Here is a 17,657-nt window from a genome sequence, read left to right on the forward strand (position 1 = left end):
TGTTATACCTAATGCTACTAGAGTATACTGAAGAGCAAGAATGATACATAAAAAGGATAAATTTTTTAAAAGTATCACTGCTTTAAATATTTCTGGTAAAAATATGAGTACATAGGGACATTATTTCAACATCATCATCTGTTGTTATCAGGATCGTTCAGAATATACAACTGGTTATTATATATGATTAATTCACTAAATTCAACAAATTATAAAATACATCTTATCTAATCTTTTAATGAGTGAACAAATGTGAAATGTACACAGTAACTTTTTCATTTCATGTGGAAATTAGGTGGTATTAGGCTTATGAGTAACTGCAAAGCTACAGTATAAACAGCAATTCTAATCCTCTTTAAAATTTAAACATCAGTTATTTTGATATAACCTTAACACTGACATATTATCTAGTAGATATGCCCTCTAGGCATATCATCTAGTGTCTTGTGGTTAAATCACCCTATGCAAATGAGAATATAATTTTTGAAATCTCCAAAGAAGAGAGATTCAAAGGTAGGCTAGTTGTTGTTATTAAAATAAGCAAAAAGTTCATGGGCAAGAATAGACAAAAATACATCAAATATGGACACTGAGAAGTCTTTGATTTTACAGAAACTGACTGTGATAGAAAGACAAGAATAAAAGTCACATTACTAAGAGTTAAAAAAAATTGGAAATCCTAAAAATTAAAGGTGAGATGAATAAAATCAAGTATAAAAAACAATGAATTAGTAAGTAAAACTAGGGGTTGTTTTTGTGAAAAAACAATATTTACTTTGTTTTAGCTTTGTTAAAGCAAGTATGAGGCATTATCTTACCCAATTATATGGAAACAAATTTAACAATTTGAGTGAAATGTAAGAACATTTACAAAAATACAGATTTTCTATATTTGCAGAAAAAGGAAACAAAATATCTAAATAGACCTATTTTAGAAAAAGAAATTGAACACGCCATCAATGAGCTTCCTAAGAAAAAAAGAATCAGACCAGATGGATTTACAAGTGAATTCTATCAAACCTTTTTTAAGGTTTAAGTTGATCTTTTGATCAACTAATTCCAATATTAAATAAATTATTCAGAATAACAGGCAAAGAAGGGATCCTACCAAACTCCTTTTATGAAATAGATGATATTGATACCTAAACTAGGAAGAGTAAAAACAGAGAAAAAAAATTATAGACCAATTTCATTAATGAACATAGATGCAAAATCCTAAATAAAATATTAGACAAAAGATTACAACAATATATTACAAAAATCATATATTATAATCAAGTGCAATTTATACCAGGAGTGCAGAGATGGTTTAACAAAAGGAAAACTATTAACATAATTGATTATGTCAATAGTAAAAGTTTTTAGAAATTATATGATTATATCAATAGATGCAAAAAAAAGCTTTTGATAAAGTGCAAAACTCATTTCTATTAAAAACACTTGAAATGACTAATGGGGAAAGCAACCAATGTTGATGGGGAGGAGGCACACAGTAAGCACTAAATAAATGCATGTTCCCTTCCCATTTTTTCTTCCAGAAGGAAGAAAGTGGGGAGGGGAATGGGAGAAAAGAAGATCCTTAACCCCAACTGCCTTTGTCTATACTGCATTGTCCTCTTCTCCTGGAATGCCTCTCTTCTCTCCTCAGTAAATTCAAAGTGTATCCGATTTCTCAAAACAAAACCTGGCTATCACCCCTAATAGTCTACCTAGAAAAACCATTAAATACCCATAAATTTAAGCAGTGGGAGCAGAGTTAGAATAAGAAATATAGAGATATAGAGAGCTGAATACCAGAAAAAGAAATTTAGAATTACTGTGGGAGACAATAGGGAGCCATGGTAGGTTTTTGAGTAGTGATGTGAAATGCTGACACTAATCTACTTTAGGAAGATTAGTATGATAATCAAATACAGAATAACTGGAGAAGGACAATGCTTTAGGTAGGATGAACATCAAATAAATATGTAAAAGTAATCTTAGCTAAGATACAGTGGCAGCAAGAATGCAGCAGAAAGTATCAATCTGAGAAATGTTATTTAAAAAAAGACAGAAAGAAATGAGATGCAGAGATTCAAGGAGACAACTACCATATTTCAGACCTAGGTGACTGAGATACTGGTGGACCACTTACTTACTAGTATTGTGAAATCTGGGAGGCATATGATTAGGAAACCAACTCTATTTTTAAAAGTTCAGGTCGTTGTTTTAGACAGAATAAATCTTAGATGATATCAGTGTATTTAAATCAGGAATTCTTAGTTACCTGGGGTCTATGGACTAGTTTTTTTCTTTTTTTAGCATTTTGATAACTGGATTTCGATATATTTTATTTCCTTTGTAAATCCAGAGATTTTATCTTGTTCATTTAAAAACATTATTCTAAGAAGGGATCCACAGGCTTCCCCAGATTGCCAATGAGGTCTGCGACATTATAAAGCCTAAAAAGAACTGATCTGAATGGAGATATCCTAAAGATAAATGAAAATATGGGTCAGAAATAGAAATGTGAATATTATTAGCACACAAGAGAGGGGTAAACCATACATCATATGAGTTCTCCATAGGAAAAATGGTTTTTAAAAAGGACCAAATGACTCAGTCTTGTACAGATATTCCTCTTTAGAGACTCTTACTAAGGTTTAGAAGAAGGAAAAAAGAGGGTATAGAAGAAAAAGAAAGAAAACAAGGAGAATATAGCATCGTTCTGTCCCTCCAAAACAGGGTGAAGTTTCAAGGAGTCATATGTCAACAAAATCAGGTATTGCCGAGTAGTCAAGGAGGAAGAGGGACGAGAGAAGGCAAGGACAAAACACGGAAACAAAAGAAGGCCTTGCTAACCAACCGTCAAGAGCGTAAGCTTCAAGAAAGAGAAAAAAAGACTTGATGGAACTAAGGAGAAGATATACGGTGAAGGAATGCGGGCAGTGGGAGTGGATCAATTATTTTTAAAACTGGCACTGAAATAAGAAGGAGACAGATGATGGTAGCTAGAGAGGCGTGTGTGTGTGTGTGTGTCTGTGTGTGTGTGTGTGTCTGTGTGCGTTTAAATAAGAAAGAACCACGTGTTTATAGACAGCTCATCTACTTTACTCTATGAATAATTATCTTATCTCCTTGCTATTTCAAGCTCTATCACCAACAAAGAAATATATTTTGTTTTGTTTTGCTAAAACCTGGAAGTGGGGAGGTAGTGGAGGAAGTTTCATCTATGACTGGCTAAAATTTTGGTATTTTGTGCTTTTTTTCTTGCAGCTCAAATGAAACTGAAAAACTTGCAGTAGTTTATTCATTTTGCTCTACCTACGTTGTTTTCCTACTAAAAAGCAGAGCAGGAGCCCGCAATGGTTTCGAATATAGGCTTAACAAGAAATTAGGGTATTCTAAGGTAGCTTTCTCAATGTTGGATTTAGGACTGGAATGTCACCAAAGCCCCCCTCAAAGGTGTTTTCTTCCTTCCTGGATAGGCATTAAAGGGAGAAACCTAAAAACTAGTTCAAAGAAACCATAAAATTATGTGGAAGTGAATTCAAGATGGCATGTACCTACTTCCTTCCATAACTTACAGTATGGCAAATATATGTATGTGAAATGATTATATAATAAGAATCTGTGGTTTTGCTCAAACACCTTGCAAAGGAACACTTCATCAGATTCCCTACATAGTTCAATAGAGATATACATCAACAGATCCAGTTCCAGGTATGTAAATATGGATCTCAATTCAATTCCATCAACACTTATTATGGGTACAAAGATGTTAGCTGCAGGGAAAGATATGGGGTATACTCTACTTAATCACAGCCTGCTCACAGTGCATACTGAAAGGTTTTTTTTTTTTTTAAACTGGCATTTGTCAGTTGTGCAGGATAAATTTCCATACATGTTATTCTATAATGGGTTGTTTTACTTTTACATAAACTATCTACTTAATTCTACCTGAATCTAATTTTAGCACTTTATTCACATTATTGTAATGGTATCTAAAATCCAAGTTGTGACTTGTAGATTTCTAATATAGATTTTGGTTCAATAATAGTAGAGATGGCATGATTTTTTTTTCCCAAAAGATTTCACTATGTGTACTTCAAGTTAGAAACAAGGTAAGAATTTCATCCTAATCTCCAGAGAAGCTTCTTTTTTTAAAAAATCGTGTCTTTTGAAGCTGAACTTATTTGACACCAGAAATTAATATCAATTACAAACTAGAGGAAAGTTTGCTTCTGAAAACACATACTCCACAGCAGAATGCCCCTTTTAAAACCAGGGATGAGAGGAAACATATATTCAGAAGGTAGAAGAATGTGAAACAAATACAAAGAGCTAGGCACAACTAAATCTAGTACAAATGAATTAGCCTCTTACCAGGAGAATTTCAAGTATTTTGACATTAAATATGCAGTGGACTATTCTGAACAAAATAATGACAATAATGAGTAAGATAAGTATTTGAAAATGCAATGACAATGTTTTTGTTGACGTTCAAGCAGATATTAAATACAGCTTCAAATTTATATTATAACTGATTTTCTGTGCTGTTTTAAACACACTGTAATCTTAAAATTCATTTACAGTAATCCAACTTTTGGCATAAACATAAAGGCTGTAATTTACAAGATGAAGTTAATTCATGCCTCAAAATTCTGTGCAAAGAAAACTAAGTAAGTAGACGTTAAGTTGAAAAAGATAAAATTGAAATTTACCATCTTCCAAGTAATTCTCCCCATGAATATAAGATCTTCTCAGGGCAATCCTTAGACACATCACCAGTACCACTTGAGAGTTCATTATCACTCTCTGAAAAAAAAACAGAAAAAACAAAAAACATTCAAAAATTTGTCAGACAAGAAATACTGAAGTGTATTCAAATAATATACTTAACACCATTTTATCTCTAAATTTAAAAAGCCCTGAAAGCTATATTAATTTATCATCAATAATATGTTAGTATCCCAGGTAAAGAATTTCAAAGCATAATCTTTTCCTTATGAAAATTCTCATATATATTTTTCAATTTAGAAATTAGCTCTTGGCAAAGTAATAGATTAAATCAAAAAGGTACAGATTGTAATATAATTAGGAACTCTGAACTCAAACTATTGTTCTAGTTAATTCATCTTGTAGTAAACAAAAATAAATTTAAAAGACAAAAAACTCCAATAAATATATGTATAAAAGCCACCAAATACAGACGTATGTACACAGGCAACACACACACAGGCACGCACACAGACACACACACACACACACACCCCTAGACACTTGCATGTCAACACCTACATACAAATCTCTGAAAAGACTTGACAAACAGCAATAAGTTTTTATAATATACCTACCTAAAATTTCTTTTAGATTTCTAAAACTAAAATATCTAAATGATTTAACTTTTGATATGACAACTTAAATACTTGTGTGCCAAATTGTTTCTTCAATTTCAATTTAAAAAACTAGAAAATGTATGGAAATCAGGACCAAATGGCTTTGATGATTACTGCTTCATGAAACAGTATGAGGTCTGGAAGTCCTATTTGCTGCTTATTCTGACCTGTTTTGATTTCCCTTAACATCTTAGATATTTTGTTCCTCCAAATCAGTTTAGTTATCATTGGTCCAGTTCTATAAATTACCTCTTTGTTATCATCACTGTCACTGTAGAAGACTGGCCCAGTCACAAGCACTGACTATCCCTCCAGTCACTTAACTTTATTTGCTTCTTTAAGAAGCCTTTTGTAACTGTCTCTGTACAGGTGCTGAGTGTGCTCTGGGAGCCTGACGCCCATTCAATACTGACATTTTGTAGTCATTTTTGAATGGCACTTGACTATGTATCACTGCCTCCTGAATTCTGTCCCTGCTGTGTAGATGTGTGGGGGAATTATTTTGCCAAAATACTTTACTGAAGCTATTCATCGTCTCAATTAGTTTCTTTATTGATGCCCTAGAAATTTTAAGTAAATTATCTTATCATTAATTTTTGTTTAAAAATAGCTTTATTTTCTCCATTCCCATTTTTAAAAGGCTTTTACTTTGTTCTCATCTTTCTGCTATTGTTAACTTTTCTAAAACTACATCGAATAATAGAAGGGAAAGAAGGAATCCTTGCTTTACATCTTTATTCCTCAGCAAAGCTCCTAACATAGAGGTTCTTAACGTTTTTGGTATCGTGGACTCCTTTGGAATCTTAAAGCCCCTTTCAGAACCATGTTTTTAAATGCGTAAGGTTAAAGAGGTGTGATTAAAAGGAAAACCAATTATATTGAAATAAAAATATAATTTTCCCCATCTAAGTTGTAAGCCCTTACTAAAATCTATCCAACCACAAGGGCTCTAGGCCCTAGGTGAAGAAAATATTTGTTCATGGCAGGCTATTTTTTTGGTTTTAGAAAAACACATTTTATTGATTTTTAAAGATTCTTCAGCACTTCTTTTACAAGGTTTTAGCATAAATACACTTATTCAAAGGATTTTTCTGCATCTATTAATATAATCATATGACTTCAGACAGCTTTCTTTTAACTTGATTCATCATTGTTTTCCTAATTTGAACTAGTGTGGCATCCGTGGCAAAAATCCAACTTGATCATAATGAATGATCTTTTTTTATAAATAGCTATAGTGTTTTTGCAATAATCTAATTTAAATTTTTTAAATCCATATTCATTAATGATAAGAAACCATAGTTCTCTTTACTCAATCCTCCCCAGATTTAATTATTAAAATTATATTTGTCTCATAAAATGAGTTTGAGAAAGTGTTTTATTTCTCAATATTATAGGATAATTTGTATACAATGGATAATAGTTCTTTAAAATTTTATAGTATTTTTCTATAAGTTCATCTAGATAAGGATCTTTTTCTCATATATTTTTCTGTATTTTTTCCTGTATGTGAAAGGTCCTATATAGCAAGTTCAATTTCCTTTTCTGAGATTGAATAACATAAGATCTCTATTTGATGTCCAGTTAATTTGAGTATTTTAGATTTTTTAGAATCTTTTACTGTATTTGAATTCTCAGTTTTCTTAGAATATAAATCTGTGCGCTGGGTACTAACAATTCTTTTTATTTCTTTTCTATCTGCAAAGATTTCCTCTTATTTTTGTTTTGTTAATATAATTTTCTTCTCTCTTCACTCAGGTTGGTAGATCTCTCAATTTTGTTAAAGTTTTTTTAAAAATCAGGTCTTAGTTCATTACTAAGTTTCATAGTCTTTTTACTTTCCAATTAATATATTTCTTTTGTAATTTTTCAGACTTTGTTTTGCCTATTTTGGACTTATTGAATTTCTAATTTTTCAAAATGAATAATTAGTTCATTAATCTCCCTTTTTCTATTTTATTACTATATGCTTTTGATGTTGCTTAGTCATCTTCAATCATGGCTAGCTGTGACCCTATTTGGGGTTTTCATGGCCAAGATACTGGACTGGTTTCCCATTTCCTTCTCCAGCTCATTTCATAGATGAGGAAACTAAGGCAAAGAGAGTTAAGTGACTTGCTCAGGATCACACAACAGCATCTGGGGCCACATTTGAATTCAGGTGTTCGTGACTCCAGATGCAACACTATCTACTGTACCACCTAGTTGCCCTATGCTTTTAGCAAAATACTTTTTCATGCAGTACAGCTTTGGCTGCATTCCAAAAATTCCGCTGTGCTGTCTCATCATTATCTTTTTCTTTAGTATGGTTTTTGATGCTTCCATGATTCTTCCTGATCCAATCAACAACAACAAACATTTATTAACCTCCTACAATGTGCCAGGAAGTCTAGTGTGCTAAATGCTATGAATACAAAGAAAGGCAAAAACAGTTCCTCAATTTAAGGAACTCATAATCTAACGGGAGAGTTATCACGTGATCAAATATATACAAACAAAATATATACAGGATAAAATTGAGGGTAATCTCAGGGGAAAAAGCATAGCATTGGGGGGTATCAAGAAAGGCTTCTTGAGAAAGGTGGAATTTTAGTTGAGACTCGAAGGAATCCACAGGAGCCAGGAGGAGCTACAGGAGCAAGAAGAACATTCCAGGGAATGGACAACAGCCAGTGAAAATGCATGGAGTCAGTAAATTAAGTGTTCTGTACTCGGAACAAGGAGGCCAGCATCACCAGACTGAAAGTATGTGGAAAGGATTAAAGAATAAGAAGAATAGTTTTCATTATTGTCTTTAGTTAGATCTCTGTGTCATTTGTTTGTGATCCCTGTATCAAATATTATCTGTTACATTACACTCTGCAAATAATTCTTTATTATTACAGCACTTACCTTTATTTGAAATTCCTCTGTGCCCTACCTAGCACAAAATCTGTTTGATAAGGTGCCATATGATAATGAGATATGTGCATCTCATTAGTGGTGCAATTATATAAATTCCATATTATCTTTTAACTCTAAATTCTTCAACAATTCATACATTTTTCTATTTTCCTTCATTTATCTTATTGTTAGATGACACAGACTAGACAAGGTAGAACTGTAAATAATTGGAATCAATATCCAAAACCTAAAAACATAAATTACCAGGGAAGAACTACTCCTTATATGACAAGAATAGGAAGAAAAACTGGAAACCAGTGTGGCAAAAATTAGGTTTAGATAAACATCTTACATAAGGGATAAGAATTGTTATTTCTCTTTTATCCAAATTTATTTGTTTTTAGTTTTCAACAATCACTTCCATAAATTCCAAATTTTCTCCCCCTCCCTTCCTGAGACAGCATGTAATCTTTTATGATTTTTACACATATTATTAAACACATTTTCACATTAGTCATACTGCATAGAAAAATTAAAACAAATGGGAGAAACCATGAGAAACACAAAACAAAACATAACACAAGAGAAACTATTCTGCTTCCTTCTGCATTCCATTTCCAACATTCTTTCTCTGGATGTGGATGGCATTTTGCATCAAGAGTCCTTTGAAAATGTTTTAGGTCCTTGCATTGTTATGAAGGGCTAAGTCTATCAAAAACAGTCCTCACACGCTGTAGCTCTTACCGTGTGTAATGTTCTCCCGGCTCTACTCACTTAACTAAGTCACTTCAGGTTTTTCTGAAGTCTACCTGTTCATCATTTCTTATAGTACAACAGTATACCATTACATTCATATATCACAACTTTTTCAGCCATTCTCCAATTGATGGGCATTCCCTCGATTTCCAGTTCTTGGCTACTACAAAAAGAGCAGCTATAAATATTGTACATGTGGGTCCTTTTCCCATTTTTATGATCTCTTTGGGATGCAGCCTTAGAAGTGGTATTGCTGGGTCAAAGGGCATGCACATTTTTGTAGCCCTTTGGGCATAGTTCCAAATTGCTCTCCAGAATGGTTGGATCAGCTCACAGCTCCACCAACAATGAATTAGTGTTCCAATTCTCCCACATCTTCTCCAACATTTATCATCTTCCTGTTTTGTCATGGTAGCCAATCTGACAGGTGTGATGTGAAGAACTGTCATTTCATTAGTATATCAAGCTACTGAGAGGAGGAAAGTGCCTCTGACAATGCAGGTCAGCACCTTCTTAGCAACTTCCAGACCTAGAGAGCTGCCTAAAAGGTTACTTATGTGACTTGGCCCATCTCACAGGCTCTATGTGACAGAGGCAGGACTTGACCACATAATTGTCCACTACACCATGATGCCTCTGCCTTACACCATATGCCACAGCATATTCAAAATGGATACATATCTTAAATAAGATCATACCATAACAAAAAGAGAAACAGACCATAAACTAGGCACAGGCAGGAAGGCCAGGGTGAGGAGGAGAGAGGTGAATTTTTAACCAATAGAGAGAGGGCAATTGCAAAAAAAAAAAAAAATCAAGTTTTATTTTCATAAAACTGAAAAGAATTTGCACCAGCAAAATAGACACAAAAAGGATAAAACAGATTTATATCTGAGAAGGTTCTGATATTCAAAATATGTAAAAAGGAATATATAAGACCAAAAGCCACTCCCCAACAGAAAACTATCAACAACTATAAGAAAGAACTAATGATAAAAGAAATGTACATCAAAACAACACTAGAGCTTCCCTTCACACCAACCATCTTGTCAAAGACAAAAAAAAAAATAAAAAGATAGGAATAAGCTAATGTTGGAAATGCTGTGGAAAGACAAGCACACTGAACTAGTGCAATTGTTCTAGAAATCAATTTGGAATAGTTCAAAGAAAGTGACTAAAATACCCTTTGACACAGAGATTCCCCTCCTAGGCATACAGCCCAAGGAAGTCAATGACACATTTATCTAGACTGTAACCAAGATAATACCATATGAAGATACTTAGGTGGAGTGAAGACATTTTATCTCAATCAGGAAAGCAGTTGGATAGGCAGCAACAAGTTTTTATTGGTGATGTGATAGGCGAATGAAGATTGGCATTAAGTGGACTCACAACATGACTAATGTGGAAAAAACATCTAACAGAATGGTATGTGTATAGCCTACATAAAATTGCAAGCTATCTTGGGGGGCAGGGAGGAGAAAGAGGGAGGGAAATTTTGGAACTCAATATCTTACAAAAGTGAACAATATAAACTACCTTTACATGTAATTGGAAAAAATAAAATACTATTAAGTAAGGGAAAAATAATTGGATGGCATGGCTAGAATCCTTCCTTGTACCTACTCTGATATGCCAATGTCTTTCTAACAATGGGGCATCTAGAATGTGAAACAATATTCTGTGTTAGTTAAACCATTTCCAACCTCATTCAGAGCACCACAATGATGTTAACATAGCCTTGGAAGAGGCTGACCTTTCTGGCTGCTTTTTTTCTTTTTTCTTACTGCTGGCTCATCCTGAGTGCAGTACACTAAAGCCAGTATTTCTTTTACCCAATTCGGGTGTGTAAATACACTGGATTTTTTTCTTAGCCCAAGTGTAAGGCTTTTCCTTTGTCCCTACTCAATAGTCCATGGTTCAGGCTATACAGCACTATTTCATCTTGATGATGTCAGCCAACATGTTGTCTGTAACTCCCACCCCTATGGTATCTACACATCTGAGAAGCACAGCTTCTTGCTAGTCACTGATGAACTCACTGAACAGAACAGAATGAAGGACAGAGCTCTGGGGAATTTCACTAGAGACCTCCCACCAGGTTAGAATCCAATGATTAATTCTCATGAGATGGGTCTTGTCCTTCAATCAGTTTTGAGAAGATTACGTTTAAAATGCCTTTGATTATGATCGTGTAAGTGATTTTCATTACATATAGTTTCTGAGCCATATGAAGTTTAATGGATAATTTAAAAATTTTAAAAAGAAGTTTCTTTTTATTTATGTTAAAAGAGTAAGAGCTAACATGATATATTACATAGGGAGCCAGGCAGTCAGTCAGTCAGTCAGGAACACTTGGGTCCAAGTCTAGCCTCAAACAAATACTGGCATTGCAACACTGGGCAAGTCACATAACTTTGCACAGTGACCCAAGTTAATGGTCAAAAACTCTAAGTTGGGGACAGAGCCAAGATGGCGGAGTAGAAAGACGCACATACACATAGCTCTGAACCCACAACCCATAGAACATCTGTAAAAACGAACTCACGGTGAATTCTGGAGCAGCAGAGGCCACAGAACAGTGGAGTGAAGGAGATTTGTGTTCCAGAGGGACCTGCAAACCTCTTGCAAAAGGTCTGTCGTGCTGCAGACAGGGAGTCCAGCGCAGCCCTGCCGCGGCCGTGGCTGCGGCACCGAGAGGAGCAGATCTGAGCGGGCTTCGGGACGGAATCTCCAGCGGCCGCACGGGTCCCTCCACCCACAGGTGACGGGGGTCAGTGAGAGGGTCTCTTTGGTGGGTCGAGAGGGGAGTGGGGTGCCCCCATAACTCAGGCCCCCTCGGGAGGCAACAGCGGAGGCGGGAGCAGACTGGGGCACCCCAAGCAGGCAGCAGCCCGGATCCATTGTTGAAGGTCTCTGCATAAACCCCCTGAAGGAACTGAGGTGGCCCTGCCCCCACCTGAGCACCTGAACTTAATCTCACACTGAATAGCAGCCCTGACCCCGCCCAAAGCCCTGAGGCTGGGAAGCAGCATTTGAATCTCAGACCCCAAGCACTGGCTGGGAGGATCCGGAGGCGAAGTGGATGTGGAGAGGACACTCAGAAGTCAAGTCACTGGCTGGGAAAATGCCCAGAATAGGGAAAAGAAATAAGACTATAGAAGATTACTTTCTTGGTGAACAGGCATTTCCTCCCTTCCTTTCTGATGAGGAAGAACAATGCTTACCATCAGGGAAAGACACACAAGTCAAGGCTTCTGTATCCCAGCCCACTCCATGGGCTCAGACCATGGAAGAGCTCAAAAAGAATTTTGAAAATCAAGTTAGAGAGGTGGAGGAAAAGCTGGGAAGAGCAATGAGAGACATGCAGTCAAAGCATGAACAGCAGGTCAGCACCCTGCTAAAGGAGACCCAAAAAAATGCTGAAGAAAATAACACCTTGAAAAATAGGCTAACTCAATTGGCAAAAGAGGTTCAAAAAGCCAATGAGGAGAAGAAGGCTTTCAAAAGCAGAATTAGCCAAATGGAAAAGGAGGTTCAAAAGCTCAATGAAGAAAATAGTTCTTTCAAAATGAGAATGGAACAGATGGAGGCTAATGACTTTATGAGAAACCAAGAAATCACAAAACAAAACCAAAAGAATGAAAAAATGGATGATAATGTGAAATATCTCATTGGAAAAATAACTGACCTGGAAAATAGATCCTGGAGAGACAATTTAAAAATTATGGGACTACCTGAAAGCCATGATCAAAAAAAGAGCCTAGACATCATCTTGCATGAAATTATCAAGGAAAACTGTCCTGAGATTCTAGAACCAGAGGCCAAATAAATATTCAAGGAATCCACAGAACACCGACTGAAAGAGATCCAAAAAGAGAAACTCCTAGGAACATTGTGGCCAAATTCCAGAGTTCCCAGGTCAAGGAGAAAATATTGCAAGCAGCTAGAAAGAAACAATTCAAGTATTGTGGAAATACAATCAGGATAACACAAGATCTAGCAGCTTCTACATTAAGGGATCGAAGGGCATGGAATAGGATATTCCAGAAGTCAAAGGAACTAGGACTAAAACCAAGAATCACCTACCCAGCAAAACTGAGTATAATACTTCAGGGGAAAAATTGGTCTTTCAATGAAATAGAGGACTTTCAAGCATTCTTGATGAAAAGACCAGAGCTGAAAAGAAAATTTGACTTTCAAACACAAGAATGAAGAGAAGCATGAAAAGGTAAACAGCAAAGAGAAATCATAAGGGACTTACTAAAGTTGAACTGTTTACATTCCTACATGGAAAGACAATATTTGTAACTCTTGAAACTTTTCAGTATCTGGGTACTGGGTGGGATTACACACACACACACATGCACATGCACACGCACACACACATAGAGACAGAATGCACAGAGTGAATTGAACAGGATGGGATCATATCTTAAAAGAGTGAAATCAAGCAGTGAGAGAGAAATATTGGGAGGAGAAAGGGAGAAATGGAATGGGGCAAATTATCTCTCATAAAAGAGGCAAGCAAAAGACTTATTAGTGGAGGGATAAAGAGGGGAGGTGAGAGAAAAACATGAAGTTTACTCTCATCACATTCCACTAAAGGAATAAAATGCACACTCATTTTGGTATGAAAACCTATCTTACAATACAAGAAAGTGGGGGATAAGGGGATAAGCAGGGTGGGGATGATGGAAGGGAGGGCATGGGGAGGAGGGAGCAATTTGAAGTCGACACTCATGAGGAGGGACAGGATCAAAAGAGAATAGAAGTAATGGGGGACAGGATAGGATGGAGGGAAATATAGTTAGTCTTATACAACACAACTATTATGGAAGTCATTTGCAAAACTACACAGATTTGGCCTATATTGAATTGCTTCCCTTCCAAAGCGAAGGGGTGGGGAGGGAGAGAGGTAAAGAAGTTGGAACTCAAAGTTTTAGGAACAACTGTCGAGTAATGTTCTTGCCACTAGGAAATAAGAAATACAGGTAAAGGGGTATAGAAAATTATCTGGCCCTACAGGACAAAAGAGAAGATGGAGACAAGGGCAGAGAAGGATGATAGAAGAGAGAGCAGATTGGTCTTAGGGGCAATTAGAATGCTTGGTGTTTGGGGGGGGGAGGGGATAAAAGGGGAGAAAATTTGTAACCCAAAATTTTGTTAAAATGAATGTTAAAAGTTAAATAAATAAATTTAAAAAAAAAAACTCTAAGTTACTGACCTACAAAGGTAGAGGGAGTTTCTTCCTATGACACTGAAGTCATAGGTTTAGGGGAGGAAAAGTGCTTCTAAATAGCTAATAGAAACTTACATGCTACAGAATTTGTACTTTATCCTGTGAGGAATGGGGAACTGTGTTGAGATTGGGGACAAGGGAGTAGTGTGAGCAGACCTATACCTAACAGATTTTACCTGTACTCCTCACCATCCTCGTATCTTGAGGGTGGTATTAAAGGTGCTGAGGCAGCAGAAATTCAAAGCCATGGAAATCATGCTGCAGGATCTTTAGTACAATCTATACCTGAAAAAGGAGACCAATGTAATGGTATGGGGGAGTAATGCTGGCCAGGCAACATCTGGAGGACTTGGGCAGTTTGGGGCACCAGATTTCTGAAAAGCCATTGATAAGCTATATTACGTCAGGGGCAAATAAAGTAGGGCTTTGAGTCCATGGTGGAAGAAGGTCTGTTGAAGGAACTGGAGGGGTTTGGCTAAATGTGTGTGTATGTATATGTGTGTGTGTATGCAAATAAATATCAAAAGAACTCAAAAGACATCTTCAAGTCTTTAAAAGACTGTCATGTGAAAAGAGGATTTTAAAGGTTTGTTTGTTTTTTGGTCCCAGAAGGAAAAGCTAGGATCAAGGGTAAATAACCAAAGTGGAAAACTCAGACTTTAGACGAAGAGAAACTTACTAATAATTAAGGCTAACCAAAATTGGATCTTTTAAAAAAAAAGATGGAAGAATACTTGTTGGCTGTGTTCTAGTGGGGAATCTTCAAAGGGCATAGATTGGACTAGACAGTCACTGAGTTCTCTCCCAGTTCTATGCTGGTGATTCTGTGATTCTGAGAGTGAGAATGGAATCTCTGCTCTAAGGGAGTCAGGAGGGGTTCAAGGCAAGGACTGAGGCTGCATCAGCTGCCTCTTCTGTCTCAGATTCTGAGACTAACTTTGTTTTAACTTTTTTGTTCTTCATTCAGAATGAGGGGCATTTGATAGGGGCTTTATAGAGCTGGTAAGAACTGGGAGATTTATTCCCAGTATATTGAACAGATTGAGGTAACCTACAAACAAGTAGGAGGATGCTAAACAGACCAGGCTACTTGACAATGAGAACTTGATTTTGAACAGCATCAGAAAGAACGGAGAGAAAGGGTAGGAAGTAAAAGACATTTCAGAGGTAGAATCAGGAGAAGAATACAATTGTCAAGCACAGAGCATGAGAAACAACCAAGAGCCAGGCACTGAGAGAGCTGAGCAAATAAAGCAGCTCTGCTGGAACCCATACTAATACATGGAGGAAGTAATGGGAAAGAGGGCTGGAAAAATCATACAGTGCCAAATTATGGTAGGCCTTGACAAATGTCATACAGAGTGATTTAAATTTTATCCTTTGGTAGAAGAAATTCAATGAAAGATTGTAATCAGAGGTGTAACATGGCCAGACAGGTCAATTCACAAGAAAGCCTGATGGCAAAATGAGATATTATTTAGAGCAGAGATACAATGAGAGAAGACAGCAATAGTTGAGATTTGTGATGAAATCCTATAGTCGAACAACAGTTGTACATAAATTGACATGGGATGTTTCACAGGTAAGATGGGGAGGAGAAAAAGAATATATACTAAAAGTATTCAATAAGTAAAGTGGGACTTCCCACAGATAAGGAATCTGTTGTTTTCTGAAGGAACAGTAACTTCCCACAAAAAAAAAAAAAGATGTACAATAACAAGCAGGTGTGAGGAAGGGGTGTTTTCGTCAGGGAAGTGACAGGGCAGGTGAGAAGTCATAGAATCATTGACTGGCAAACCCTTGCCCAGAATGGGTGCCGATTTGAAGGGGAGAGGCGGGGGGGGGGGGGGGGGGGGGGGGCGGGGAGCGGGGGGTATGTGAACAGGAACAAGGCACAAAGATGGTAAATTGTAAGATGGGTGGGTTCTGGGCTTGGCTAAAAAATAATGCCATCTCACCACTCAGAACCCAGGACCTTGGAGGGGAAAAGCTGGAATGATCAATTAGAGGTGAACTGAAGTTTATTAAAATGAACTTAATATAAAAAAATTATCTACAATAAGGAAAAAGGAGAACAAGGAAGTATGCTTAAGGTCTGAAAACCCAATGCACACTCAGGGGGCTCATGTAAAAAATAACATGCAATTTGAGATAACCACAAATATAAACTGAGTTGAGTTGGATGCTACTTGAAAAAATTTAATAAAATCTTAAAGTAAATTAATTTTTAAAATGATTCCCACTAAACTATAAACTAAATGAAACATATCTACTAAATGTGTTTCTTGATGAATCAGAACACAGTTGGGGAATCATACTTCTGACCATCACATTTTTAAATTTTAAAACATATTTAGACATAATACAACTTTTCAAAAAGTAAAGATGCTTGTTCATAAAGATCCCTTGTAATAATGAAAGGAAATAAATTTTAAAATGACATTAAAAATACACTGATGAATGAATGACTTGTTCCACTAGGCCTCAGCAAATGGATAAAAGTCAGTCTCAATTTTTAAGACCTTGCTTTATATTGACTTTTATCATTTGGTTTTTTTGTCCTTACCTTAAAAACTGCTTTACTGTAAAATGGTATTGATTCAGAATTGTTAATAATTTGGATAGTGTTGAGGCAGAAATGTACCTTTGTAAAATCAATTTTTAATTATATGTTAAATAAATGAATCTAAAAAAAGTAGAATACAGACCAAAGAGACAGTGTAGTGGAGTCAAAAGACTCCTGGTTTGGTAGTAAGAGGGCCTAGGTTAGACTTCCTTCTCTAAGCTCATTGCAGTCTCTTCATAAGGAAAATAAGAGTGTTGGACTAAATGTCTTTCTCTTCTAGCTCTAAATCCAATGGCCCCAGGAACATCTTCAACCCATGTTATGTGAGGAATGGCTGAAAGAATCAAGAGATATTTAACCTGAGGAAAAAAGAAAAAAAATACAGAAGTCTTCAAACATTTAAGCTATTATCATAGGGGTTAAGTGTGTTCTGTTGTAGCTACAAGGAGCAAAAACAAAGGCCAAGGCAAGGAAGTTAAAGGGAGAGAGATTTTGATTTGACAAGAAGAAAAGTGAGTAGCAGCTCTGGTGGTGACAGACAGTAAGCCACAGACCCATCAAGTCTTGCCCCTGACCTAAGACGGTTGACTAACTATGGACAACGCAAACCAGAAACCATGCCCTATCACTTCTGGACTTTCCCCTCCAGGCCCCACTGTCCTGCTTGACAACTCTCTTTCAGATCACTATTTCAGTTAAGTCCTGTTCATATTTCATTTCACTCCCTAATCAGTCAGTCAATTAGCATTTATTAAGTGCCTACCATGTACCAGGCACTACACTGAGGACTGGGAATATGCAGATAAATTATAAAAATAGCACCTGTTTTCAA

The 17,657-nt window shown here is 36.2% G+C and overlaps 1 protein-coding gene and 1 long non-coding RNA gene across 9 annotated transcripts in view; one reads left to right on the forward strand and one right to left on the reverse strand.

Annotated features, from left to right (window-relative positions):
- RABGAP1L (RAB GTPase activating protein 1 like) overlaps positions 1–17,657 on the reverse strand; it is a 686,444-nt gene that overhangs the window by 500,395 nt on the left and 168,392 nt on the right. For all 8 annotated transcript variants that reach the window (XM_072637875.1, XM_072637876.1, XM_072637873.1 and 5 more), the window contains one exon: positions 4,704–4,797. In XM_072637875.1, the coding sequence (XP_072493976.1) occupies positions 4,704–4,797 (94 nt within the window). The remainder of the gene's footprint in view (positions 1–4,703; positions 4,798–17,657) is intronic.
- On the forward strand, positions 15,019–17,233 carry LOC140522451 (uncharacterized). The gene is made up of 2 exons (XR_011973351.1): positions 15,019–15,841; positions 17,106–17,233. It is a non-coding gene; the product is annotated as an uncharacterized lncRNA (long non-coding RNA).

The sequence above is a fragment of the Notamacropus eugenii genome, chromosome 2, assembly GCF_028372415.1.
Source record: "Notamacropus eugenii isolate mMacEug1 chromosome 2, mMacEug1.pri_v2, whole genome shotgun sequence".
Lineage (NCBI taxonomy): Eukaryota > Metazoa > Chordata > Mammalia > Diprotodontia > Macropodidae > Notamacropus > Notamacropus eugenii.